This window comes from Peromyscus maniculatus, chromosome 1 (assembly GCF_049852395.1).
Source record: "Peromyscus maniculatus bairdii isolate BWxNUB_F1_BW_parent chromosome 1, HU_Pman_BW_mat_3.1, whole genome shotgun sequence".
Classification (NCBI taxonomy): Eukaryota; Metazoa; Chordata; class Mammalia; order Rodentia; family Cricetidae; genus Peromyscus; species Peromyscus maniculatus.
The window spans coordinates 199,120,311-199,145,597 of NC_134852.1; the positions used below are offsets into that span (position 1 = coordinate 199,120,311).

The window sequence follows — 25,287 nt, forward strand, 5'->3', positions numbered from 1 at the left end:
TGGCTGGCGGGAGCCTGAGGCCTGGGATTGGTCAGAAAAGGGGGCGTAGTGCGAGGGGGTGTTCCCCGGCCTAGCGGCGGTACCCCGTTCAGCCTTCCGAGTCAGCTACGCCTGGTGGCTGTCTCCGCGTGCATCCCTCCGGGAGCAGGTAAGGGGCCTCAAGTGCAGGCCGGTTGCACGGCTCCTTCTAGTCTCCGCGTCTCCGAGGGGAGCCTGCCTCTGCTCTCTTGGGGCTGCCAGGCACTGCGTGCCGACTTCCTCCTGCTGAAGCCGCGTGGCGGGTGGGACGGACCAGGGCTCCCATGGATTCCTCGCTTCTGACCCCGGTTGTCTTCGGCTGCCAGGCTTTGGAGTACCGGAGTTATGGGCTGCGCCTCTATCTCCACAGTCCCGTTAGAATCCGGGATAGGTGATTTCCGCTGGGTTCGGGGAGGTCGCCTGAGAGACGGCGATAAGGGAGATCGGGGACCGGTCCCTAGCATCGAGGTTAGCTGACAGCGGGAGTGTTAGATTGTCTGGGATCCCCTGGAACTCCTCTCATGCACAGGACCACTGGAGAGTTAGTTACCTTTGCCCCTGTGCCAGGCCAGGTTCTCCACACTGGTATAATCTGCCTTCGCAGAAAGTGTGTTCTTCCTAGTGGAATGCTTCTTACTCAGAATTTATTTCCGTACAACTCTAGAAGTCAGTTGTTGTAGGTGACTTGGGACACGAACTAATGTGTAAGCTGTTTGTTTTACAGTGTTACTTGTAAACACTTTGGCCCAGGTAGGAGTGCCAGGAGTTCATTGGGGAATGAACCCTGAATGCAGGGCCTTGTGCAGGGCAGGCAAGCACTCTACCACTGAGCTACACTGTATCCCTCCCTCCAGAGTAGTTTATATCTATTAGTAAACAGAGAACTTTTGTAACAGCTGGTAGTCTAGATAGAGATGGTACCTCTGGAAGTTTGCTAATGCACGTGTACCTGTTATCTATGTCAAGTACACAGAGCATTGCCTGTCACAAGGGAAGTGCTGCTGTTATTAATAGTTTAATCTGGGCTCCAGGCTTCACCCCTCTTCCTACCAACCTAGTTAAGACTGAAGCGAAGGCAGGTTTTTCTTGAGTGGGTTTTCAGGGTTTTGTATTTGTTATGTTTTGTTGTTTTGAGATAGAGTCTCACTATGTAACTCTGGTTGACCTGGAACTCACTGTACACCACACTGGCCTTAAACTCACAAATCTGCCTGCTTCTTGGGTGCTCCTGGGTTTAAAGCATGAACCACTATGCCCTGTTCGTTTTCAGGTATTTTCAGATTCAAGTAAAGTACTTTTTATAAAACCTTAAAAAAAAAAAAAACAATCAAACAACTATTTTATGTGTGTGAGTGTTTTGTATTGAGTTAGCTTGGTACTCTGGAGCTGGGGTCAGCCATCATGTGGGTGCTGGAAACTGAATCCAGATCCTCTGTGAAAGCAAGTGCTTTTAACGCTGAGCTATCTCTCCAGCCCCCAAAATTTTAAAAAATACCAGAATGTAATTTTTAACGGGGGACCCCCCAAAGACCACCATGGAGACCGAATCCCACATGTAAAAGCAAAGAGCCTTTATTTCAAGCTCCAGAGCTTGGTCCCTCTGTCTGTCCGACACAGGTGAGAGCAGAGAGCCCTGAGCTCAGGTGGGGCAGAGTTTTTATCATAACAGAGATTGGGGTGAGGGGATTTCCAGGGTCCAGGACCCTGATTGGCTGACAGTTGTCTAGGGGTATCTGTAAAACAAAAAATAGGTGTGTGCTAGACTCAAGGATATCTGGCCACTTTATCTAATGGTTAGAATGTTTGGGATGTCAGGTACTTTCTCACCCCTGGATAGATCCCTGGGTGGTATCAGCTTAAGGTTTTTCCTGGATCTGGGTGTTGCCTGCCAGTAAGCCTGTCACAGAAGCTGTGTCTAGGCCCCTAAGCCTATCATGGCTGCTGTGTGGTCAAGCTATTTTGGGGCCCCTTCACAAGAACATCTGCTACCTGCATACTTGCATCAGATCTTTGGGGAAAAAAAGTCAATACTGAATTTTGACTAAAATGATGAGCTAGGCGGTAGTGGCACACACCTTTAATTCCAGGCACTCGGGAGGCAGAGGCAGGCAGATTTCTGAGTTTGAGGCCAACCTGGTCTACAGAGTTCCAGGACACCCAGGGCTACACAGAGAAACCATCTTGAAAAATGAAGAAAAAAAAAAAAAGTACAGGTGAGTGGTTAGAGTACACACCTCCTACACACCCATCCCCCAAATCTGGTTTCTACACTGTGGGCCCTTCTGTGGGAAGAGGCGTGCTCAGATTTCCTTCTGGAGGTGTGGCGTCTGTCATCACAGTTGCCTTGGAGTCCGATGAACGTCTGTAAGCACGGGCCTGGGCCTGCTGGTTTAATTATTGCCGCCGTTCTCCAGCTTGCTCCCGGCAACCTTGACAGTGTTCCACCACTTCAGTGGTCTTTGGTCTGGTCTTCTGGAGTTTTGAGCTGGCCTAGATCTCCCAAGGCCTGGTGCCTGCTGGGCAAGTCCTCCAGCTCAGAACTCTGCCTGGGGTCCCTTTTCTGGGCTCTGGTACCGTTTGCTAGAGGAGATGAACATTCTCTAGGAAGAAGGATCACTGCTCTTCTGCTTCACTTGTTTGCTCCTCTCTCTTGTTCCACTGTCTCTCTCACAACTGCTGTCTCATTTAAAAAGAAAAAAACTAACGTTTCTTTACTTGTGTGTGTATGTGGTGACCAAGTACCATGTGTATAAAGTGAGGACATGACCACTCATGGTGGTCTGGTTGAGGAGAAGGTTTTTTGTAGATATGAGAGAGTACAGTCAGAGACATCTGGAAGAGTCCAGAACAGGGGAGAGAAAAAGCAGAATGGACAGCCATAAGAGGAGAGTGAGAGAGGAAGACAGAGGACCAAGAGGGAGGCGGGCCGGAGAGTGGATGGCTGAACCAGGAGCAGGGAAGCCCAGGAGCTGGAGTGCACCACCACCGCCCGGCAGGAGTAGACTTTTCTTGTGCGCCACTGCTCGTGGCCCCTTTTACCTTATGTGTGTACCTGTATATATGCGCACTACATGAGTGGTGCTCACAGAGGTCAGGAGGCGTTGGATCCCCTGGAATTGGAGTTACAGATGATTCTGAAAACCACCATGTGGAGGCTGGGAACTGAACTCCAGGCTCTCTCTGTTACCACTCAGTCATCTGGTGGTTTGAATGATAATGGCTGCCACAAACCCATATTGTTGGGGGATATTTTGATCGAACTGTGACACTCGGGCCAGAGCTAGCAACTAGCTGACCGGAATTAGCCATAGAGACACCAGCAATCTGGATAGAGAAGATGCACAGGAAGGGAAGGGCAGGGACTAGAGTTTGAGCTTTCTTCTGGTTCTGGGTCGAGGCAAGAGACGCTTCCTGTCATATCTAGGAAGGGAACCCTTTTCCTCTACCATGAGTGCTGTTAGATTCAGGGAAATACCTTTGGTATTGGAACCATCTCGCAGGAGTCAAGTAGAGCGAGAGAGGCAGAAATCAGCGTTCTGCAGTGCACACCTGCAGTCGTTCCTGCCTCCTCCAGAGGTTGCCACTTAAGGCGCTGCATTTAGGGCCAGGCACAGGCGCTGGGGGCACTGTGGGTGCTGTGGGTGCTGTGGGCACTGTGGGCGCTGTGGGCGCTGTGGGCACTGGGGGCGCTGTGGACGCTGCGGGTGCTGTGGGCGCTGGGGGTGCTGTGGGCGCTGTGGGTGCTGGGGGCGCTGGGGGCGCTGGGGGCGCTGTGGGCGCTGGGGGTGCTGTGGACACTGGGGGCGCTGGGGGCTGTGGACACTGGGGTGCTGGGGCTGCTGTGGGCGCTGTGGGTACTGTGGGTTGGCCTTTTCTCTTCAGTTTCTTGCTGCTTACAGACTGGCTCCCAGTGTGTCAACCTCCTGCATCAGGCTTCCCAGCCTAATAACCACACACTCTCCACACACTGTCGAGCTGACCTCCATTCTTCCTTCCCCCATGCTGCCCCCACCTGCCTCCCTCTCCTGCATTCTTTCCCATCTTTTGAGAGAGACGGCCTTTCTTGGTTTGCCTCTTAAATACAGCGCTTCTTCCGGGCTTACTTAGCCTCACCTCCCTCTCTCTTCTGAGTAGTCTCGCTAGAAAAATTGTCACTTAAATGGCTTCAGTGCTCCAGACACAGTTCTTTCCTTAGCCTACGCATCTGTCCTTTCAAGCCCTCATACTTTCCTGCTGGCCAGCTGGACTGTCCCCCAGCAGACACTAAATACTCTGCTAGGCGTCAGGACAATCATTGAGCAAATTGAATACATTCCCCAACTTTACAGGTGACTATTTAATTAAGTAAGGTGGTACTTTAGGGAAAAAAAGGCAAATGACCCTTGTGACAGCTAATCTTCATCATCAGCTTGCCTGCATTTAAAATCGCCAAGGAGACCTCCTTCTGAATCAGTCTCTGGGGTGTTTCCGGAGCGCTTTAACTGGGTAGGAAAGACCTGCCTTAAATGTGGCATAGGTCCTAGACTGAATGTAAGAGGAAAAGGGAAAGGGAAAGCCAGCTGGGCACCGGCATTCATCTTTCTGTGTCCTGGCTGCAGACACCGCGTGCCCAGCCGCCTCACTTTCCTACTGCCATGTCTCTTGCCGTGATGGGATGCATTCTTTGGAACCGTAAGCCACAATAACTCCCCTCCGCCTGCAACTTTCATTGTTTGTTTTGTCATGGCAACAAGAAAGTGTCAGTACCAGAATTGTAAGGAGAAGGGCTGTTGTTGTGTTAGACCCCATCGTGTGGTTTGCAGGCCTGTGGTTTCAGGAGCAAAGTGGAGGAGTTTGGAGCCATGGCTATAAAAGCTCTCAGATGTTATAAGCAGAACCTAGTGGGCCGTTTTGATTGGCGTTTGGAACCCAAGAAAGCCCAGATAATGCAGACAGTGGTAGCCTGCCTGGTGAGCTTCCAGACGGGAACAAAGACCCCACTGGGAACAGGGCTAGAAATCATTCATGTTCCATTCTGGCAATTAATATGCATTCTGCGCATATCTTGAAAGTTTAAGTGAGGCCAAATTAAAAGGTAGTTGACTAAGTTATTTGGAGAAATTTCAAGACAACATAACATCTAGGCTGTGGCATGGTTACTGCTCACTGATCTTAGAACTACAGTGAGAAAAAACACAATGATATGAGGAACAGGGAGACAGGGTAGATTCGAGAAAGCATCTAGAGTTGTTAAAGAGACAGTGCCATTAAAGAGAAACCCCTGCAGGCTGGAGAGATGACTCAGAGGTTAAGAGCACTGGCTGCTCTTCCAGAGGTCCTGAATTCAATTCCCAGCACCCACATGGTGGCTCACAACCATCTGTAATGAGATCTGGTGTCTTCTTCTGACCTGTAGTCATACATGCTGTATACAAAATAAATAAATAAATCTTAAAAAAAAAAAAAAGAAAGGAAGGAAGGAAGAAACCCCTGTTCTTTTTCACTGGGATAGTAAAAGAGGTTTACCTATTCACAGCTCCACTTGGTGAAAATGCAAGTTCATTTGAAGGGAGAGAGCTGTTTAAAACAATCACCTGTGGACTTGCTTTCCCAAGTTTGGTGCATGGGAGGAGCCGGACTGAGTCTTGAACCTGTAGTAGAGTTGGAATTGTCCTTGTGGATTTTCAGGCATCCGAAATACAGGAGTAACAGGGCCGTGAATGCTAGCTCCAAAGCTTTAGAGAGCCACTGAGGTCAGACAAGTGTCTGGTGTGTCTCTAGCTGGCCTCGCCCTGCACGTCCCACAGATGTTTCTAGGGCCCCACTCCTCAGCCCCGTAGGAGACTGGACACCGGTATTCACCCTACTCTGCCTCCTGACTGCAGACACGATGTACCCAGGCACCTCACTCCTTCTCCTGTTGCCATGTCTTCGCTGCCATGGTGGGTAGGCTGTGGAGAAAGACTTTCTCTGGAGGCAGGCCTGGTGAAGAGCCGAGGGCTTCTATTTCAGAACGGCCACTTTTCCTGTCTCCCTTCCAGGAGTGCTGGGGGATATTTTGCTAGTTCGTGGTGATCTCTCATTCCGTAGTCAGACTGAGCTCCTCTGGAGCAGATACTGTCTCCCTAGTGAGAGGTTGATGGCCACTAACATGGACCCAGGAAGCACTTGCTTAGTTTGATTACCATTCACAAGGGCCCCCAGATCATCCCAGGGGGTGCCTAGGGTCTGGTGAAAGCAGGCAGTCTCTGTCTGCCAGGCTCTGGGGCAAACCGATTTAGGGGCCAGCTCTCACTCTCTTTGTTCCTTAAGTCTGCAGGAACAATATGGAGGCTGACCTGTCTGGCTTTAACATTGACGCGCCCCGCTGGGATCAGTGCACGTTCCTGGGGCGTGTGAAGCACTTTTTTAACATCACGGATCCTCGCACTGTCTTTGCATCAGAGCAGGAGCTGGACTGGGCGAAGGCGATGGTGGAGAAGAGCAGGTGAGCGAGTGGCCAGGGGCGGGGCTCTCTGAGGGAGGGAGAAACCGAAGGTGAAGGCTTTGGCAGAGGTCTCAGGAAGGAAGAAGAGCAGGGAAGACTAGGAGACAGGGATCATCCGGTCAGGCGGTCACTGCTGTTGTCATTGGGGGACAGGATGGGACTTGTGCCCCCTGGCACTCAGGTGGAGCAGCTGCTGTATGCTAAGAAGCTGTACGACTCGGCCTTCCACCCTGACACTGGGGAGAAGATGAATGTCATTGGGCGGATGTCCTTCCAGGTCCCCGGGGGCATGATCATCACAGGCTTCATGCTCCAGTTCTACAGGTGAGTCCTGAGACCGAGGAGGGAGGGGCAAGCTGGGTAGGGACCCTTGTGTTAACAGACCTCTGGGCTAGTCGCTTACCAGATCCCGGGCACTGCTGAGTTCTTTGCATGAATGGACTTTTCCCTCTCAACAGCCCTACACACAGGTGCCGTTTTCATTCCCCTTTGCTAGATGGGAGTCTAGAGGCCAAGTAACAGTTTACGACCACAGTCAGAGCTGTGGGTCTGCTGCCACTGGAACAGACCTAATAGTCAATGGGCTAGCCATCCTAAGCTTTTTGTTATTATTATTATCATCAGTATTATTTTTTAAAAGATTTATTTATTTATTATGTGTAGTGTTCTGTCTGCATGTATGCCTGCCGGCCAGATGAGAGCACCAGATCTCATTACAGATGGTTGTGAGCCATGGTTGCTGGGAATTGAATTTAGGGCGCCTGGAAGAGCAGCCAATGCTCTTAACCTCTGAGCCATCTTTCCAGCCCTTCATCATTATTATTTTGAGACAGTCGCATTATTTAGCCCTGGCTGGCCTAGAACTCTATGTAGAGTAGGCTGACTCTGAAATCACAGAGACTCAAACTGCCTCTGCCTCTAGAGTACTTGGATTAAAGGATTCACTCCTTCTCTCTCTCTCAAGACAAGCTTTCTCTGTGTAGTCCTGGCTGTCCTAGAACTCACCCTGTAGACCAGGCTAGCCTCAAAATCACAGAGTTCACCTGTCTCTACCTCCTGAGTGCTGGGATTACATTTGTTTATTTTAGTGTGTGTGAGTGTGTGTGTGTGAAGTGGGGGTACATCTGTGTGTGTGTGTGTGTGTGTGTGTGTGTGTGTGTGTGTGTGTGTGTGTGTGTGTGTGTGAAGGTCAAAGGACAACTTGACACAAGTGGTTTCTCTTTCCACCGTGTGGGACCTGAGGTAGAACTCGGGCGTCTTTACCCACCTTACCATCTCATCAACTTCCTAAGTTCTTTGTTGTTTGTCGTTATTGTAGTTTTCGTTTTTTTTTTGTTTTTTTGTTGTTGTTTTTTTTTTTTTGAGACGGTCTCCCAATGTAACTCTGGATGGCCTGGAACTGGCTATGTAGACCAAACCTCAAACTCAGAGAGATCCACCTGCCTCTGCCTCCAAGTGCTGGCATCAAAGGCGTGCACCATCATGCCTGGCTCTTCCTAAGTTCTTTTTTTTCTAATAATTTTTATTTTATGTTCACTGGTGTTTTGCCTGCATGTATGTCTGTGTGAGGGTGTCAGATCCCCGGAACTGGAGTTAGAGGCAGTTGTGAGCCGCCATGTGGGTGCTGGGAATTGAACTCAGGTCCTCTGGAAGAACAGTCAGTACTCTCAACCGCTGAACCATCTCTCCAGCCCCCTCTTCCTAAGTTCTTAAAGTAAGAATTCCACAGTTGATTTATGCTTTGAATGTGACTTCCAGATGAAAAACGAAGGGGCCCCTTTCTTGCTCTGCTTGGTTTGGAAGGGGTAAGCTTCTGATGTATGACTCTCCATCCCCCTGTCTCCACCCCTGTGTATTCATTTAGTTAGTTGTTGAGCTGAGCCTTGGACCAGGTGCCAGGGATGAAGAAGGACTTTAGGCTCTGTCCTCCAGGAGACACAGAACAGAATGGAGATTGGGAAGTGGAAGGTTGGGGGAAGACTTTTGAGTCATGGGAACAGGACACATGGAATGACTGTCTCAGGAGCGGGAGAGGAAGGGTCAGAAAATTCCAAGAAGAAAAGCATCTCAATGGGGCAGATCTCACCCGGTGTAAGGAAGAGGGGCCATTCCAGGCAAAGGCTCGTCCCATCCAAAGTCCAGGGACATGAAAAAGAGTGGGGATCGCTTAGGGAGCTGCAGATGCTCTGGTGCCCAGCACACCCCAGGCCCTCTCTTCCATCGTTCCTGCCTACCCTTGCTTGTAGGACCATGCCTGCGGTGATCTTCTGGCAGTGGGTGAACCAGTCCTTCAATGCCTTAGTCAACTACACCAACAGGAACGCGGCTTCCCCCACGTCAGTCAGGTAGGAGACCTGAGGTGAAGGCTGTCCTCTTCCTGCTGAGTGGCCCATTTGCTTTCGGACGGACAGACGGATGGCATTCCTTACTGGGTGGGGCCCACTCTGGCAGGTGCCTGGGCTGCCCTTTCCCAGTGTTTGAAATATTCAGACCAACCAAGAGTATCTTCTGCCCAGACTGTTTTCAAAAGTCCATTCATTTGACTACTATATTCTTTGGTTTTGGTTTTGGTTTTTTGAGACAGAGTTTCTCTGTATAACTCTGGCTGTCCTGGAACTCACTCTGTAGACCAGGGTGACCTCGAACTCACAGACAGATTCACTTGCCTCTACCTCCTGAATGCTAGAATTAAAGGTGTGCACCACCATTGCCCAGCTTTTTTTCTTTTTCTTTTTTTTAAAGATTTATTTCTTTTTACTTTTTAGATTTACTTTATTTTACTGTAGGAGTCTTTTGCCTGCGTGTATGGATGTGCACACCTGGTGCCACGTCCATCCTGGTGCCTGCGGAAGTCAGAGGAGGGCATTGGATCCTCTGCAACTGGAAGCTACCATGTGCTTGCTCAGAACCAAACCTGGGTCCACTGCAGGAGCAGCAGGAGCTCTTGGGCTTTAGAGATGGCTCAGTAGTTCAGACCACATACTGCTCCTCAGAGCCCCCAAGTCCCAATCCTAACACCTGTGTCGGGTGCTCCAGCTCCAGGGGCATCTGACCTCTGGCCTCTATGGGCATGCACACATGAATATACACACACATAATTTTAAAATAGAAAAACAAAAACCACGCTGAGCAGAGTAGCTCACACATTTAATCTCAGCACCCAGGAGGCAAGGGCAGAGAGAACTCTGTGAGTTTCAGGCCAGTCTGAGCTACAGAGTGAGGCCCTTCTCAAAAACAAAAGAAAAAAGTGCTCTTAACCACAGAGACATCTCTCCTGCCTCAAGGTTTATTTTTATTTGTGTGTGTGTTGTGTTTCTATTCTCCACATGTGTAAAGATGCCTGCAGAAGCCAGAAGAGGGCGTTAGATGCCCTGGAGCTGGAGTTATGGGTAGTTATGAGTCATCCCACATGGGAGCTGAGAATCAGTCCTGGAAGAGCAGCAAATCCGCTTAACTACTGAGCCATCTTGTCCCAGCACTTTCCCGAGTGTGTTGTGTGTGCCAGGCAAGGTTCTAGAAGCTTGAGATACCTGATGAGCAAGACAGCAGGCCTGTTTGAGATCTTTTAACGGGCTGGCAGGCAGACCTCTGAGTTCAAGGCCAGCTTGTTTTGTATAGCAGTTCCAGGACTGCAGACTGAGGTCCTGTCTCCAAATCCACCAAACCCAACGTGCAGAAAAGTCTTCTAACCAACAAACACAGTGAACTCGGATTGCGATGCTGTTGTCAGATGAATGGGTGACAGGGCAGCGCACAGCACTGCAGCTCCTCCAGACGGGCCCTGGGGAAGCCCCTTCTGTAGAGATGACAGCCAGCTGGGCCCTGAGAGAGAAGGGCGGTCACCATCATGCAAAGTAACTTGGGGCCGGGCAGTGGTGGTGGCGCACACCTTCAATCCCAGCACTCGGGAGGCAGAGCCAGGAGGATCTCTGTGAGTTCGAGGCAGCCTGGTCTACAGAGTGAGTTCCAGGACAGGCACCAAAACAACACAGAGAAACCCTGTCTCGAAAAGCCAAAAAAGAAAGGAAGAAAAGTAACTTGAGGAGGAAAGGGTTTATTTTACCCACAGTTTGATATAACAATTTATCATCGAAAGCAGTGAGGGCAGGAGGCAGGACCACCAGCCCAGAAATGGCCACACCCACAATGTGTTAGGTCCTCCCCTACCAGTCACTAATAAGAAAATGCCCTAAGCTGGGCAGTGGTGGCTTGCGCAGGCAAATCTCTGAGTTTGAGGTTGTCCTGGAACTCGCTCTGTAGACCAGGCTGGCCTCGAACTCAGAGATTCACCTGCTTCTGCTTCCTGAGTGCTGGGATTAAAGGCGTGCACCACCGCTGCCTGGCTGGAGGCAGTTTCTTAATTGGGATTCCCTTCTCTCAGAAGATTTCAGCATGTGTCAAGTTGGCATAAAACTAGCCAGCATAAGGATTCAGGCGTGCAGGAGCCCAGGGATGTTCTGTAGACAGAGAGCAGCCGTATGCATGGGTTCTGAGACAGGAAAAAGTGTGATGTGTTTAAGGTACTGAAGAGGACCAAGGGTGCCAGGCACTGACTGATGGAAACAGGGAGTCTGAGATGGCTCTGGAGACAGCCAGCACAGGCCTGAAGTGCCGTTGCTAGGGTTTCCCCTGGCAGCCCCGGCCTTGCCTCGACCACTGTGGACACCACTGCAGAACCTGCGCACTTCTCCATCTGGCGTTTCTCCTCCTCTAGGCAGATGGCCCTCTCCTACTGTACAGCCACTACCACTGCCGTAGCCACTGCAGTGGGCATGAATATGTGGACAAAGGTATGTATGGCTGGGCTGCTGTGGGCGCAGTGGCCACCAGAGGGCAGCAAAGTTCGAGAGACAACAGCTTTGGCTCCTTGCAGGAGTTTGAGGATCCCAGAGTGGATGTCTGGACATGTCACTAGCGATGCTTACCTGCCTTTCTTCCTGTATAATCCAGAGCCTTTTCTACCCCGACCTTCGCATGAGCTTGAATAACTTCCATTATTCCCTGCCCCCAACAGAGAGCCCCACCCTTGGTGGGCCGATGGGTGCCCTTTGCCGCCGTGGCTGCAGCTAACTGTGTCAATATCCCGATGATGCGACAGCAGTGAGTACAGGGGCCTCGCTCTTCTTCTCCACCCAAGGGTGGCTTCGCCGGGGAGGGAAGGAGCCAAGGCAGGGAGCCACTAGCTTCCTGGGACAGAGGCAGGCCTGAGAAGACCAATGGGCCCAGCCTCTGAACGGTCCTCAAGGGTGGCCGTCCTCTGTGATGGCCCAAAGAATGGTGATATAAATACAGTGTGTCGTGTGTTAAGTGAGGCGATTGAGCATGGACAGATGGACAGGATATTTTTTATTGGCGGGGCTGGGATTGAACCCCGTGCCTTGTGTGTGCTAGGCAAGCGCTCTATCCCTAATGCTGCACCCTAGCTTAGATCCTGTCAGAGCCGTGAACTCTGTCCCTGCCCAAGCTCTCAGACTGCTGATGGAGGGAAAGGGGAAGATCAGCTAATGCTGGAACAACCGGGTGCTCGGAGAAGCCGTGAGGAGGTAGCCGTGCCCAGGAGCCGGCTCAGCTCTCCTCAAAAGGGAATGCAGAAACGGCTTCTGTCTTACAGTTCTGTCTTCTTTCAGAGGTTTTTTTTTAAAGAGAGGGTCTCACTTTGTATCCTCAGCTGACTTGGGAGCTCGATCTGTAGATCAAGCTGGCCTTGGACTCACAGAGATCCATCCGCCTCTGCCTCCCGAGTTCTGGGATTAAAGGCGTGCACCACCACAGCCTGAAGATTTTGTTTTTAATTATGTGTATGTATGTGTGGGTGTGTGCACATGAGTGCAGGTGCCCACAGGGATTGGACTCTGGTTCAAACTCTCCTGGAGTTATAGGCAGTTGTGAGCTTCCTGATGTGGGTGTTGGGAACTGAACTTGGGTCCTCTTTAAAAACAGTAAGTGCTCTTGACCTCTGGGCCATCTCTCCAGGGCTATTTTTGTTTTTTGAGACAGGGTCTCACTGTGCAGTCCTGGTTGGCCCGGAACTCACTGTGCAGGCCAGGCTGGCCTTGAGCTGCATTGATCTCTGCCTCTGAGGCGCTGGGGCTGTGGCCGTGCGCTGTAGGAATGGCTTCTTCTTTTTTCTCTTGGCCACGCTGGGTGTTGAGCCTAAGGCTGACTGTGGAGCCGCATCCGCAGCCCACCTTCTGTGTCTTTGCTTTTGCTTTGTACTTTTCTAGAGAATAAGTGACATCGGGACGGGTTATCTTGGACGCCACTGCCGTCACTGTCTGCATCCGCAGCCACATTTTGTTGGCAAATGGGGCTTTCCCACAGCAGCCCCTGGGGAGAGAGCGTGCCAGAATCATGGCGGCACATCCTTCCACTCTGCCGTCCTTTCTCGGCTGCCTCGCTCTCCAACTGGGGAGTCAGGGTCTTGTCTGAGAACAGAAAAGCTACTCTCTGGGGAGTGGATACCAAGTCGGCACTGGACTTAGAGCTTGGCCAGTAGCTCATGCAATTCTCATTAGGTTCCATGAAGTAGGTGCCAGGATTATCCTCATTCTCCACATGAGGGAAACTGAGGCTTTAGAAGGGTAAAAGACCATCCTCAAGGTCACACCTATGACCAGCAGCTTCAGGAGTCCTCCAAGGCAGTGGAGCTGGGGATGTACCAAGCACAGGAGTGAAGAAGGGAGATTCTTTTTTTTTTTTAAATGTATACAGCGTTCTGCCTGCATGTATGCCTTCATGCCAGAAGAGGGCACCGGATCTCACTACAGATGGTTGTGAGCCACCGTGTGGTTGCTGGGAATTGAACTCAGGACCTCTGGTAGAGCAGCCAGGGCTCTTAACCTCTGAGCCATCCCTCTAGCCAAGATGGGAGGCTGAAGGGCCAGGCTGCAGGAGGGGTTTCCTAGAGCTTCGGTTCTTGATGTGGGAATTATGCCAGATGGATTCCCAGCAATTACTTTCTAAAGTCCAGAAACTTCTGTTTGTCTAGGGAACTCATCGAGGGCATCTGTGTGAAGGACAGGGACCAAAATGAGCTTGGCCATTCTCAGGTAAGCAGAGGAGAGACTTTCCCTGGACTTCCCCTGTCCCCTCCTAGGTGATCTCACATGTGACCTGGGTGCCATTATGAGTTTGAGAAGACCTTTCCTGGGCCCATCCTCATTTTCTCTTAAATCCCCCCCCCCCATTTCTTTGTTCAGAACAGGCTTCCCGCATCATTTCAGGTGGGAGGGTTGGGTAAGGACATGGCTCCTGTGGAGCCATCCCACCCCCTTTACCTCGTCAGCCTTGGCCGTGAACCCCGACTCTGCAGTATAGCCCACTGTGTGTGTGCTTCCTGACATCCCTTCTCTGTCCTCAGAGAGCTGCGGCTGTGGGCATCGCCCAAGTGGTTGTTTCTCGGATCACGATGGCAGCCCCTGGCATGAGTAAGACGGGAAACACATCCTATCTTGGGGGAACCCTTGCGTACCTGATAGAGGCCTCAGTTACCTCAGCTTTCAACTGGGAGGTGGGACACCTTCTCAAGCTGTTTTCCGTGAGGGCTGCAGGCCCAGGGACGCACACATGTTCTTAGAACATCAGTTCATCGGATTTGGGGGAGCAGGTTAACTTCATTTAGCTGATATTCACTAAGCAACAGTGGGGGTGTCTGGGAGACCGTGGTAGAAGCAGAGACTCTCAGCCCCCATGGTTTTCAGCAGGGGCGTATGCACAATAGGATACACAATTCGTTTGCACAGCCTGCACAGCAGTTTTGATTCTGAGAAGGACGAACGAAGTGTGTCTGCCTTCTGTTGCTGGTGAACACATTTTTGGGAAGCACGCTTTCTCAGGGACTTGGGGGAGAGTCTGGGTAGCAGTGCCCGCGCAGTCTCTGGTTTCCTGGAGCTGAGGTCTGTGATGTGACTGCAACATTGGGGCTTGGGGAGAGTCTCCCACCCCTCCCTCAGCTGCCCTGTCTCCTCCAGTCCTGTTACCAGTCATCATGGAGCGGCTGGAGAGACTCCGGATGATGAAGGTAGGAGGGTTCTCCCTGCCGAGAGCCCCGGAAATGGCCTCCCTCCTCCCCGACAGCCACCACCCCATCTTCCTCCAGTAGAGCCCATGTCAGATGTGAGAACAGGGCTTCCTGACCTTGTCTGCAGAGAGCCAGGGGGTGCCGTCTCCCCATCAGGGCAGCAGGGCCCGGCCTGGCTGCAGAGAGCCAGGGGGTGCCGTCTCCCCATCAGGGCAGCAGGGCCTGGCCTGACTGCCAGCTGGTGGGCTAGGAGGGGTGGGGTAGGAGGGGTGGGGTAGGGGGGGTGGGATAGGAGGGGTGGGATAGGGGGGGTGGGGTAGGGGGGGTGGGGTAGGGGGGTGGGGTAGAAGGGTGGGGGGAGTGGGGGGTAGGGGGGGTGGGGTAGGAGGGGTGGGGTAGGTGTGGTGGGGGGGGTAGGAGGGGTGGGGTAGGAGGGGTGGGGTAGGTGCAGGCTGACTGCAGGTGTCTGAGCCCTGTGGGGGTCTCTGTCTGTCTTGTTTGTGCAGAAGGTCAGAGTGCTGCATGCTCCCCTGCAGGTCTTGCTGTGCGGCTGCTTGTGAGTACATGGTTTTGTGGTTTGGGGTCTTTGCTGGCTGGAGCCCCGGGACCTGTCTTCAGAAGTGGCCAGGCTGAGCACAGTGGCTCATGTCACATCCTAGCACCCAGATGGCTGAGCTGAAGTTCTTCCCAGGGCCGCCTCTCCCTCAGGTCTAGAGCAGTTTTAGAGAAGATGTAAGAACGAGGAGGCAGAGGTTGGCTGGGGCTCTCAGGCCTCCCGGCCTCACAGACAGGAAAAATGACCTGTCATGCAGCGTTCTTAGGGACTCGGCCATTGACCAGTGCGTTAATCGTGCCCTCCTGGCGATAGTCCCTTTCTTTGCCTGTGTGGCACAGGTGACTTTGGCGTCTGTAGTCTGCCATTCTTCCTACGTCATTGTTTCCTTCGCATGGAGGAGGAATATGGGGTGAGGTGGAGGTTGGCGGAGGAATATGGGGTGAAGTGGAGGTTGGAGTGCGGAAGGGACACTGATTTTATCACCAGGTCAGATGAGTTAGTTTTCTGGACCATAGCTCTGTGGTAGAGTGCTTGCCTAGTATGTACAAGACCGAGTTCAATTCCCAACGGGGGTGGGGGGGGTGGGGGTGGGGGGGTGGGGGATGGCACACAGTATGTCATCCCAATAGAGGTAGGAGCAGGAGGATCAGTGTTCAAGATCAGTCTCGGCCTCCGCTGATCCTGCCCCTGGACTACATGACCCTGTCTTAAAACAAAACAGGGCATAGAGAGGGCTGGAGGAAGGCAGGTCAGATGTGTGGGCTCAGGGACAGGGTGTGGCCAGGCCAGGGACATGTCCCTAACACTCTTCTCCTTTCTTGCAGCCTCCTCTTCATGGTGCCGGTGGCATGTGGGCTCTTCCCTCAGGAATGGTATCTGCCATTTGTTGCCTGCTCTGTCTTATCAAACGCCCTGCTTCTGCTCCCACGCTGACTTGCTGAGAGAGGGATGCACAGGAAATAGATGTTCCTAAGGACAGCTGCCCAGCCACCTCAACTCTGGCTTTGTAACGCTGTGTGAATGGCACTCCAGCCAGGGCTCTGAGGAGTTGGGGGAGAAGCCAGGATTAGAGTTGGTCCCGCCCAGTGCCTTAGAGAGATGCTGGGGGGGCAACAGGAAACTTCTTGTCCTGTTGGTTGAGGGTGAGGAAGGTCACTTCTGGCTGGCTGAACAAGGCGCTTATTCTGCTTCTTCTGGCTCACCTTCGGGTCTGTGCACGGACTTGTACTTGGCGGCTTCCTCTGTGTTTCCTGGAACGGGGGGGGGGGGGGGGGGAGGGTGGGGGTGGGGGGTGGGGTAGAGATGATGGGAAAGGGACGTCAGCCTGGGGTCAGCTGGAGGCTGGTTCCAGGAAACAGGTGTAGCTGGTGTATGACCTGAGATAGTAGCCATTCCCCTCTGTATGGGTTCTTTGGCCACCTGCCAGTCACCTCCTGTGTCCTAAGCACCATGCTTACAGACTTGTGAGAAAGACAGACGTTTAGACTAAGAACTTTAGTCCAGGGAGAATGATGTGGAGGTGAGATGTAACGTTTATTCTGACACATAGAGGCCGATAGTAATTTTGGCTGGTAAAGTGCTTGTCCTGCAAGCCCTCGGATCTGAGTTAGATCCCCAAAACCACATACAAACCTAGCTGTAGTGCTATGTGCTTGTAACCCCAGTGTTAGGGGGGCAGAGACAGGCAGATCCCTGAAGCTCATTGGCCAGCCAGTCTAGCTGAATTGGTGAGTTCCAGGTTCAGTAAGAGATCCTGTCTCCAAAAAATGAAACGGAGGACAATTGAGAAAGACATCTGAAGTTAATCTCTGGCCTCTGTACACACGCGCGCACACATACACACATGCACACGCACATGCACACGCACGCACACACGCACACGCATGTACACGCATGCACACGCACACACAGAAGGGTGTATTTTAAAAACCAGAATGGGCTCTGCACTAGTCCCATTCTGCTGCTGTGACAAGAACCATGACTAACAGCAGTTTAGGTGAAGGAGGATTTGTTCCTTTATTTTTTATTCCCGTGTCTGTCTGTGTCTGCTGGTGTTAGCAAGGGTCACGAGGGCCTTGGATCCCTTGAAGCTGGAATTATGGGCAGGTTGGAGCTGCCTTACATGGGTGCTGGGATTCGAACTAGCATCCTCTGGAAGTCCTCTCTCCAGTCCCTTTCCCCCTTTTTTAGTGAAAAGCAGAAAAAAAAAATACTCAGTGTGGTCTCCCTGGGGGAGGAACAAGGGGATCGGTCACCCCTCAAGTCCGTCTTTAGGGTTCTGCAGTGAGAGACGGAGAGGCCGCGGATGTGCACCTCTAAACAGTGCTGCTCTCATCCTGTGGAACTGTAGGAAATCTCTGTCAGGGAGACACGTTCACCAGGGAGCAAGGATTTATCTGGCTTGTACCTGTGTGCCCAGGCAGGGCAGGGGTCAGAGCAGGATCTCCAACTGGAGCTTGAATCGGAAGCCATGGAGGCATCCTGTTTGCTGGCTTGTTCACAAGGCTCATGCTTCACTTTCTCACAGAGCCCAAGGCCACCTGCCCAGGGAATGGCGCCACCCACAGTGGCCCAGTGGCCCACATCAGTCAACAGTCAAGACAGTTCCTCACAGGCATGCCCCGAGACTGATCAACTTGATAAAGACAGTTACTCAGTTGATACTCTTCTCAGGTGATTTTAGGCTGTGTCAAGTTAATAGTTAATGCTAACTAGGATGTGCTTCCTAGAGGGGACATGGGGTGGGCTGTTTTCTCAGGGTGAACTGCTGATTGTGTTGGGTAACAGCATCCTCATAACTCCCTTTTGGTTTTCTTTTCAGCAAATTAGCAGTTTCCTATCTAGAACCAGAGCTGCAGGACACCATCAAGGCCAAGTATGGAGAACACGTCCTCTTTGCCTACTTCAATAAGGGTCTCTAAGTGCGCCATGCCTTCAAGGACCAATCCCTGCCCTGTGTGGACCAGCTTTTCGCTGGCAGCTGTCCATATTCCTCTTTGAAATAAGGTCTGGAAGCCAGGCTGGATTGGGAGATGGAGTGGGTGGGAGGGGAGATAGTTCCTGTTTCCATATAAACAACCGGGACAAAAATTCAAATGGGGATCAAGGTGGTTGGGGATGTAGCTCAGTTGGTAGTGTTTGCCTGGCATCCACAAAGCCTGGGATTTAATCCTTTAAACCATGTGGTTCAGGCGTGATTGTACATGCTTATGACCTTGTTCTTGGGAGGTGGAGGCAGGAGGATTCGAAGTTCAAAGTCAACCTTAGGTATGTGGGGAATTTGAATCTAGTCTGAGTTAGAGAGAGTGTCTCAAAAAAGCAGGGGAGGGAACAAGGACAGAGGTTTCCTGTCTGCTTTGTCCTTGACCCTGTCCTTTGGGAGCAGAGGCTGCTGGTATCTGGGAGTGATTAGGAAACCTGTGACTCTTCTCCAGTCAGGACTGTAGATGTACTGAGTCCTCCTCCTCTATCCTCCCACTTCCTCCTTCCCAAGCAAGGGGAACGTTACCCGTGTGAGTCTGAAAAGGCTTTTGATCACTTTCCTTTTATTTTATGTATGGTGTTTCCCTTCATGTGTGTCTCTCTGCACGCAGTGTCCACAGCGGTCAGAGGAGGGTGTCAGATCCTCTGGGACTGGAGTCACCACTGTGAGCCGTCACGTGGGTGCTGGAAATCCAGCCCAGGTCCTCTGGAAGAGCAGCTGCTGCTCTTGCCTGCTGAGCCATCTCTCCAGCCCCTGTTCAGGACAGAAAGTCCTCTTGGGGACTCATCTCTACCCTTCCCCTCTGTGCTCTGCCTGGGATGCATCCTTGGGAATGCTGCTAGACTAGAGTTCTTCAGGCCGTGAGAGTTAGACTGGTGTGTACCACAGGAAAAGGAAGCTGTGCTTGGACACCCGAGCACAGTTCAACCAGCACCAAAGAGCCTTAAGCGTGTACAGCCAGACTGCCATTTCACCCAGGTTATGTGGGGCATCAAGTTCTATCCCTTTGATAATGACTTTATTTTGTCTGAAAATCATGTCTAGATCTATGTCTGGGACCCTTATTCTGAGAGAAGTCTCTTCTTTCATTGCCTCCCCTGGTTTACAAGTCCCCCCGTGAGTGAAGGCACCTGCCACACGTTTTAATGGGAATGATTTCCTGGTGGCCTCCCTTCCTGAGCCCAGTAGATTAAATACCAAAGAAAGACTGGTGAGTACTGGTAAGACAGGGGAGCTGTACTTGGACATCCCTGAGAGGAAGTCAACCAGGACCAAAGAGAGCACACAGCAAAGGGCCGCTTTACTTCCTGTCTGTTCCTGGAGCCCCCTGGGGACTGTAGTTTACCTGGGGTCATTGTGTATATGAGTTTTGTCTGGTAAAATCTGCTGATTGTGTTCAAACGATGCCATGAATTGAATAAACGATTTGAAAGACCATGAAACATTGTCTGCAAATCAAGCTTCTAATTCCTGATGGAAAGCAGGGCCTGTGGTCTGACTTTGGCCTGGGCATGCCAGAGGATGTCACAGCTGTAAGGGGACCTGTCTGGTGTCTGGAGACCATTGTTCATTTCCCTAATAAGGGGGCAGAATCCACCCACCTGTATTGATGCTCCACTGGTCTCCAAGAATGGGATTTGTGCTGCCTTAGGGCTGGAATTGGTGGACCATAACACAGCCAAACTTTCACCTGTGCGCTCGCCCTTCTCTCTCTCTCTCTCTCTCTCTCTCTCTCTCTCTCTCTCTCTCTCTCTCTCTCTCTCTCCACTTGGAAACTAGAAATGGTTTTACATCTCTTAAAGAGTTAGAAAAAGAGAAAATTAGCCAGGCGGTGGTGGGGCACGCCTTTAATCCTAGCACTCGGGAGGCAGAGGCAGGTGGATCTCTGTGAGTTCGAGGCCAGCCTGGACTACCAAGTGAGTTCCAGGAAAGGCGCAAAGCTACACAGAGAAACCCTGTTCTGTCTCGAAAAACCAAAAAAAAAAAAAAAAAAAGAGAGAGAGAGAGAGAGAATCTAAAACATGTGGCGGAGACTTTGTATATGTGTCATATAAAGTTTTAACATAAGTCTCCCCTACCCTGCAACTGTGGCTCTTAGGAACGTATAGTAGGCCGGGCTGGGCACGCCTTTAATTCCAGCACTTGGAAGGCAGAGGCAGGTGGATCTTCGTGAGTTTGAGGCTATCCTGGTCTACATAGCACATTCCAGGCCAGCCAGAGCAACAAAGAGGAAAACTGTACCCCAGGGTCTCCTAAAGATGCTGAGAAACACAAGCGGAAAGGCTCACCCCAGCTTCCAGTTCTGTGGGTGGAGCCTGAGGATGTGCAGGTGTGCTCATTGTAATGCTGGTCATGTTGATCTGATACCACACGGTCCCACTGGAGGACAGTGCGTCCTTGATGCCAAGATTGCAGCTGCAGTTAACTGCACACCCATTTTAAAATGTAAAATGTAACACACACACCATGAAACTGATCTTTCCTTTTCTTTTTCTTCTTTTGGTTTTTCGAGACAGGTTTTCTCTGTGTTGTTTTGGCACTTGTCCTGGAACTCACTCTGTAGACCAGGCTGGCCTCCAACTCCCAGAGATCCTCCTGCCTCTGCCTCCCCAGTGCTGGGATTAAAGGCGTGCGCCACCAACGCCTGGCCTGATGTTTTCTTTTGGATGGAGCCCAGGCTGTCCTGGACTCCTATCTTTTCTTCCACACCTAGCCAAATTGATCTCTTAAATTATATGATTTAAAGCTGAGCAGTGGTGGCGCATAACTTTAGTCCCAGCAGGCAGACCTCTGTGGGTTCGAGGCCACCCTGGCCTACACAGAGAAACCCTGTCTCGAAAAACAAACAACAACAAAAAATTGTATGATTTAGTCCTTTCTAGTCCAGTCACAAGTTGTACAGTTGTTGCTACTGTAATTCAGAGTACTTTCATTATCCCTCCTCCAAGAAACCCCAAGTTCATTAGCAGTTACTCCTCATTCCCTCAGTCCCATCCCCTTCCAGCTCATCATCTGTTTACTGTCTTCAAATCACACTGTGGCCTTCTTTTCTGTTTCTGGCTTCTCTCACTTAGCATGTTTACAGGTTTCCTTGTTATAATGGGAAGTTTGATATTGGCTGATACATGGTATGTGAGCAGGAAAGTCTGTTTTCCAGCCAACTTTTTTTTTTTTTTTTTTTTAGATTTGTTTATTTGTTATGTATAATGTTCTGTCTGTATGTGTGCCTGCGGGCCAGAAGAGAGCATAGATGGGTGTGAGCCACCATGTGGGTGCTGGGAATTGAACTCAGGACCTCTGGAAGAGCAGCCAGTGCTCTTAACCTCTGAGCCATCTCTCCAGCCCATCCAGCCAGCTTGTTTTTGGGGGTGGGGGTGGGGGGGTTCGAGACAGGGTTTCTCTGTAAGTTTTGGTGCCTGTCCTGGATCTCGCTCTGTAGACTAGGCTGGCCTTGAACTCACGGAGATCTGCCTGGCTCTGCCTCCCGTGTGCTGGGATTAAAGGTGTGCACCACTGCCACCAGGCTTCCAGCCAGCTTTTTAAAGATGGGAGATTTGGTTTCAGCTTTTCTATTCCACAGACATACGAGAAAAGAAACACTAGAACTTGAGAGAATTTTCTCTCTGTATTCCCTGTAAAGATCAGCTTTCCTTAGCTTTCAGATCTTCAAGCCTCTTGGCATGCCTGTTCTCATAGATAGTTTTTGTTTTTTCAGAGACAGGGTCTATGTAGCCCTGGCTGCCCTGGAACTCACTCTCTAAACCAGGCTGGCCTTGAACTCGCAGTTATCCACCTGCTGAGTGCTGAGTGCTGGAGTTAAAGGCGTGTGCCCCCACCGTTTGGCTACCCGTATTTCTTCCCTTTCTCTTTTTTTCCTTATGGCTCACACTGTGGACTCAACTCAGGGCCTTGCCCATATGGGCAAGCCATTTTACCACAGAGCGGTACACCCCCCACCCAGTGGGATGAGCGTTGTCAAAGGGGAGGCTGCTACATAGTAATGATTGGGTTTGTGTGGACTAGTAATGTCGACGTGGTGTGTGGCTGGGACCTGAGAGGGTGGAGAAGCCGCTCCTCTGCCCGGCATAGGGAAGCCATTTTCAATTAGCCAGAAGTTAACATGGCTGAAACGATGAGTGGTGGATATCAGAGCTGTTTCTGAGTAGAGTCCTAAGAGTTTTGTCCTTAGGACAAATTTGGGATGGCAGAGCACTGTCTCTAATAGAGTTACTATCTAATAGATAATTCAAATGGACCTAAGCTGCTGCTTGGTTAATGAGATTGGAAAAGGGATCCTGATAATAGCCTGTACTTTAATACAAAAGGGACCAGAAACTTTTAGATTGCAATTGTTTTACTCTTTAGAAGTACCCTTTAGAATCATGTTTCACCACCTCTTTTTTTCTTTTCCTTTTCCCACCCCCTAACTTGGAACCTAACACTTCCGCCACACTCAAAATGGCTACATACGGTAAACCTTTTCAATGCATCCGGGTGGTTTCGTCGCCGGGCTCTCGGTACTTCCGCCACTCTCTGCGGGGCGGGGTGCACTGCACTTTATGCACCTCGCAGCATTCAAGATGGCCCGGCTTCCTCCCACTTTTCATTGGCTAAATCACCCAGCACGAGGGGGGCTGGGACTAGCACTAGACACACAGCTATTTGGACCAATGGATGGGAGACAGGAGCCAATGAGGCGCGGGAGCTCGAGACCCTCCTCCGTATCTGGGAGGGCATTTTGCCTGGGGCGGGGTGGAGCCGAGCCGGAAGCGGGAGGGGAGAGCGAAACAGGAAAAGAAGGGAAGAAGGAAGCAGAGGGAAGAAGAGAGGGAGGAGGAGGAGGGGTGGCGGCGCCGTGGCGGAGGAGCAGGAGCAGGAGGGGGATGGAGAGGAGAAGGCTCCTGGGTGGCATGGCGCTCCTGCTCCTCCAGGCGCTGCCCAGCTCCCTGTCAGTCAGGGCTGAGCCCCCGCAGGTAAGGGGAGGGCATCTGGGCCAGCCTGGGGGTCCGGGGTGGTCGAGGCCTGGCTGGAGTGGGTGTCAGGGAGGGTTGTTTGCAAAGAGTTGAGTCCTCTCGGGAGGAACGCCCATGCCTAGCATGGACAGGGTGAAGGGGGCTTTGGTGTTTAGCTGAGGGACACCTGTGACGATTTGGATGTCAGAGGCAATGGTGCCAGGCGACTTGAGGGTCTTCTGAGAGGGCAGGTATGGTAGGTGCGCTGGAGGGACTATTCCTGGATACTGATGCACAGTGGCGCTTGTGGGGCTCATTTCTGCTCCGCAGTGGAGTCAGGAGCCAGAGACTGTGTGCACACCAGTGTGTGTAGGGATCACAGGTTACTAACTGGCCCCGGAGGGAGGAGGGTCCGGCAGGATATTTATTTCAGGCTGGACAAAGGAAAATTCTGAGGGCATCTTGGCTCTATTTTAGTTAGTGCTGCAAAACATGGCACGTTGGTGGTATGTTGTTGGAGGTAGGGTTCTTGGAAGGCAGGAGGGGGGTTGAGGTAGAGTGGAACCCCTCAGGAGGAGGGGCACATCCCAGCTGTGAGAAGCCCGTGCTGTTAGGCTGGCTGTCCTGGTTAGAATAAGTCACTGGTGCTGATCTGAGCCAGCTCGGAGCTTTTGAGCAAAAGGTGGTTCTGATGCAGCAAATGGAGCGCCCTAGCTTTTCTTGCTGGGTGGCTTGCTCTTTGTCCAGTCAGGGAAGCTTGCTTGTGCTGATTCTAGCTCAGGCTAGCTGTTTCGAAACCCTAATTGAAGCGTTACTCTTGGTGCCAAGTTGGGTGGGGTGCTGTAGGGGAATAACCCCTCCTCTGTTCAATTTGGCAACGGTCCCCTCATCTTATTTTCTTCACTTTATTCCCTTCATTGTCTGGTTTTCAGAAAAGCACTCACATGCCCAGACAGTGCAGGGACAGCCTGTACCACGGAACACTTGGCTGTTTTGATGAAGAGCAGGAATGGCTAGTGAAGTCCATGCCTTTCCCTTAGAGCTTCAGGGCAGCCCTGTCACACACGGATCTTGTTTTGCTCCTGAATGTCCTCTTCCTAAGACAAAAAGCAAAACCCGCAGATGATTGAGTTTTGTGTTGTTTGAGACAGGATCTTGCTATGTAGGTCAGGCTGGCCTTGAACTCAAGATCCTTTTCCTTCACCCCCCCCAAGTTCTGTGATTTGATAGATTTTTCAGTGCGTTGACATGCACGCCACAAAACCAACAGTGTTAAAGCGAATCGCTCAGTGGCATTCAGTACATTCCCCATGTTGTGCAACCACCGCCTCTGTCTAGTTCCCAAACAGCTGGATCATCCCCAAGAAAAGCCTGTCCCCATAACTGGTTACTCCCTGTCTCCACACCCGCACCCGCCCCCAGCTCTGACCACCACCAGTCTGCATGCGCTCTGCCTCTGTGGATTGACCTGTTCTGGGTAGTTTGTGTAATGTTCGCATACCATCATGTTTTTAAGGTTCATCCATATTGTGACCAAATAACACTCCCCTTTGTGTGTATGCTACAGTTTGTCAGCTCATCTGTTACTGTGTCTTAATGGGCTGGGGTATGTTTATCTGGGGAATCAGACGCGAAGGACCTTGAATATGTTCCTGTCTAGGGCTTTTGTCGAGGTTCTTGGTTTTCTTGGTTAAAACTATAAATGGCAGGACCGTAAAGTTAAGTACAGGTATTGACAGAAGAGAAAACGGAATGAACTTGCTCTTCCATTTCTGTGGCTGTCTCTGAGGGCTGTTCCTTATAGTCCTTCAGTCACTTTGCTGGTGGGGTTGATTAGGAATGTGGAGCCTTTCGAGGTGGGCTGGTTGCTAGGAACCAGATCCCCTTCTTCAAGGAAAAGAATCGGAAAGTGGTGGTTCCTGCCACATCCTGAGCTGGGGATGGTGAGATGTGGGAAGGGTCTTCCGTGTATGGTTCTAATCACAGCTTGTCAGTCACAGGCTGCTTTCTTACATTTCTGGCACTTCCAGTACTCATTTTGGGGACAGGGTGGCTTTTGTACTTCGTTCCGTTTGGTTGGGTGCTGGCACTGAGCACAGCTGTCGTGTGCTTACGTCCAGTTCCTGTGGAGAGGGAAAGTTTTTGTTAGGCGCTGCCTACCCCCCTCCCTACCCTTTCCACACGTCCCCGTGACACCCTTTACACTCGCCCCTTCTCCCCCGGTCCTTCCGTCCAATCAGCGATGCCAGCTATCTATGGTGAAATTTGTGGTTTGGTTTTTAACCTTTGGAA

The 25,287-nt window shown here is 51.3% G+C and overlaps 3 protein-coding genes across 6 annotated transcripts in view; all 3 read left to right on the forward strand.

The window, feature by feature from the left end:
• As3mt (arsenite methyltransferase) overlaps positions 1–25,287 on the forward strand; it is a 200,719-nt gene that overhangs the window by 21,175 nt on the left and 154,257 nt on the right. The window lies entirely within an intron of this gene.
• On the forward strand, positions 3–19,485 carry Sfxn2 (sideroflexin 2). Of its 3 annotated transcripts, none has more exons than XR_006066116.1 (13): positions 3–148; positions 6,310–6,484; positions 6,638–6,808; positions 8,731–8,829; positions 11,199–11,274; positions 11,499–11,584; positions 13,473–13,533; positions 13,845–13,911; positions 14,455–14,504; positions 15,011–15,060; positions 15,885–15,932; positions 17,588–17,733; positions 17,882–19,485. XR_006066116.1 is itself a non-coding variant. In XM_006983335.4 (12 exons), the coding sequence occupies exons 2-12, from the start codon at positions 6,324–6,326 to the stop codon at positions 17,979–17,981; spliced, it is 969 nt and encodes a 322-aa protein (XP_006983397.1). In that variant the 5' UTR covers positions 3–148; positions 6,310–6,323; the 3' UTR covers positions 17,982–19,485. The 3 variants fall into 3 exon arrangements, 1 of the variants encoding a protein (XP_006983397.1); XR_006066115.2 differs by lacking the exon at positions 17,588–17,733 and having other exon boundaries at positions 17,882–18,066; positions 18,654–19,485; XM_006983335.4 differs by lacking the exon at positions 17,588–17,733.
• The window catches only part of Wbp1l (WW domain binding protein 1 like), a 69,168-nt gene continuing 66,695 nt past the window's right edge, over positions 22,815–25,287 (forward strand). Inside the window, exon 1 of one of the 2 annotated variants that reach the window (XM_006983333.4) lies at positions 22,815–23,016. In XM_006983333.4, the coding sequence (XP_006983395.1) occupies positions 22,927–23,016 (90 nt within the window). In that variant the 5' untranslated portion in view covers positions 22,815–22,926. The remainder of the gene's footprint in view (positions 23,017–25,287) is intronic. The other variant, XM_016001847.3, reaches the window with a different exon arrangement.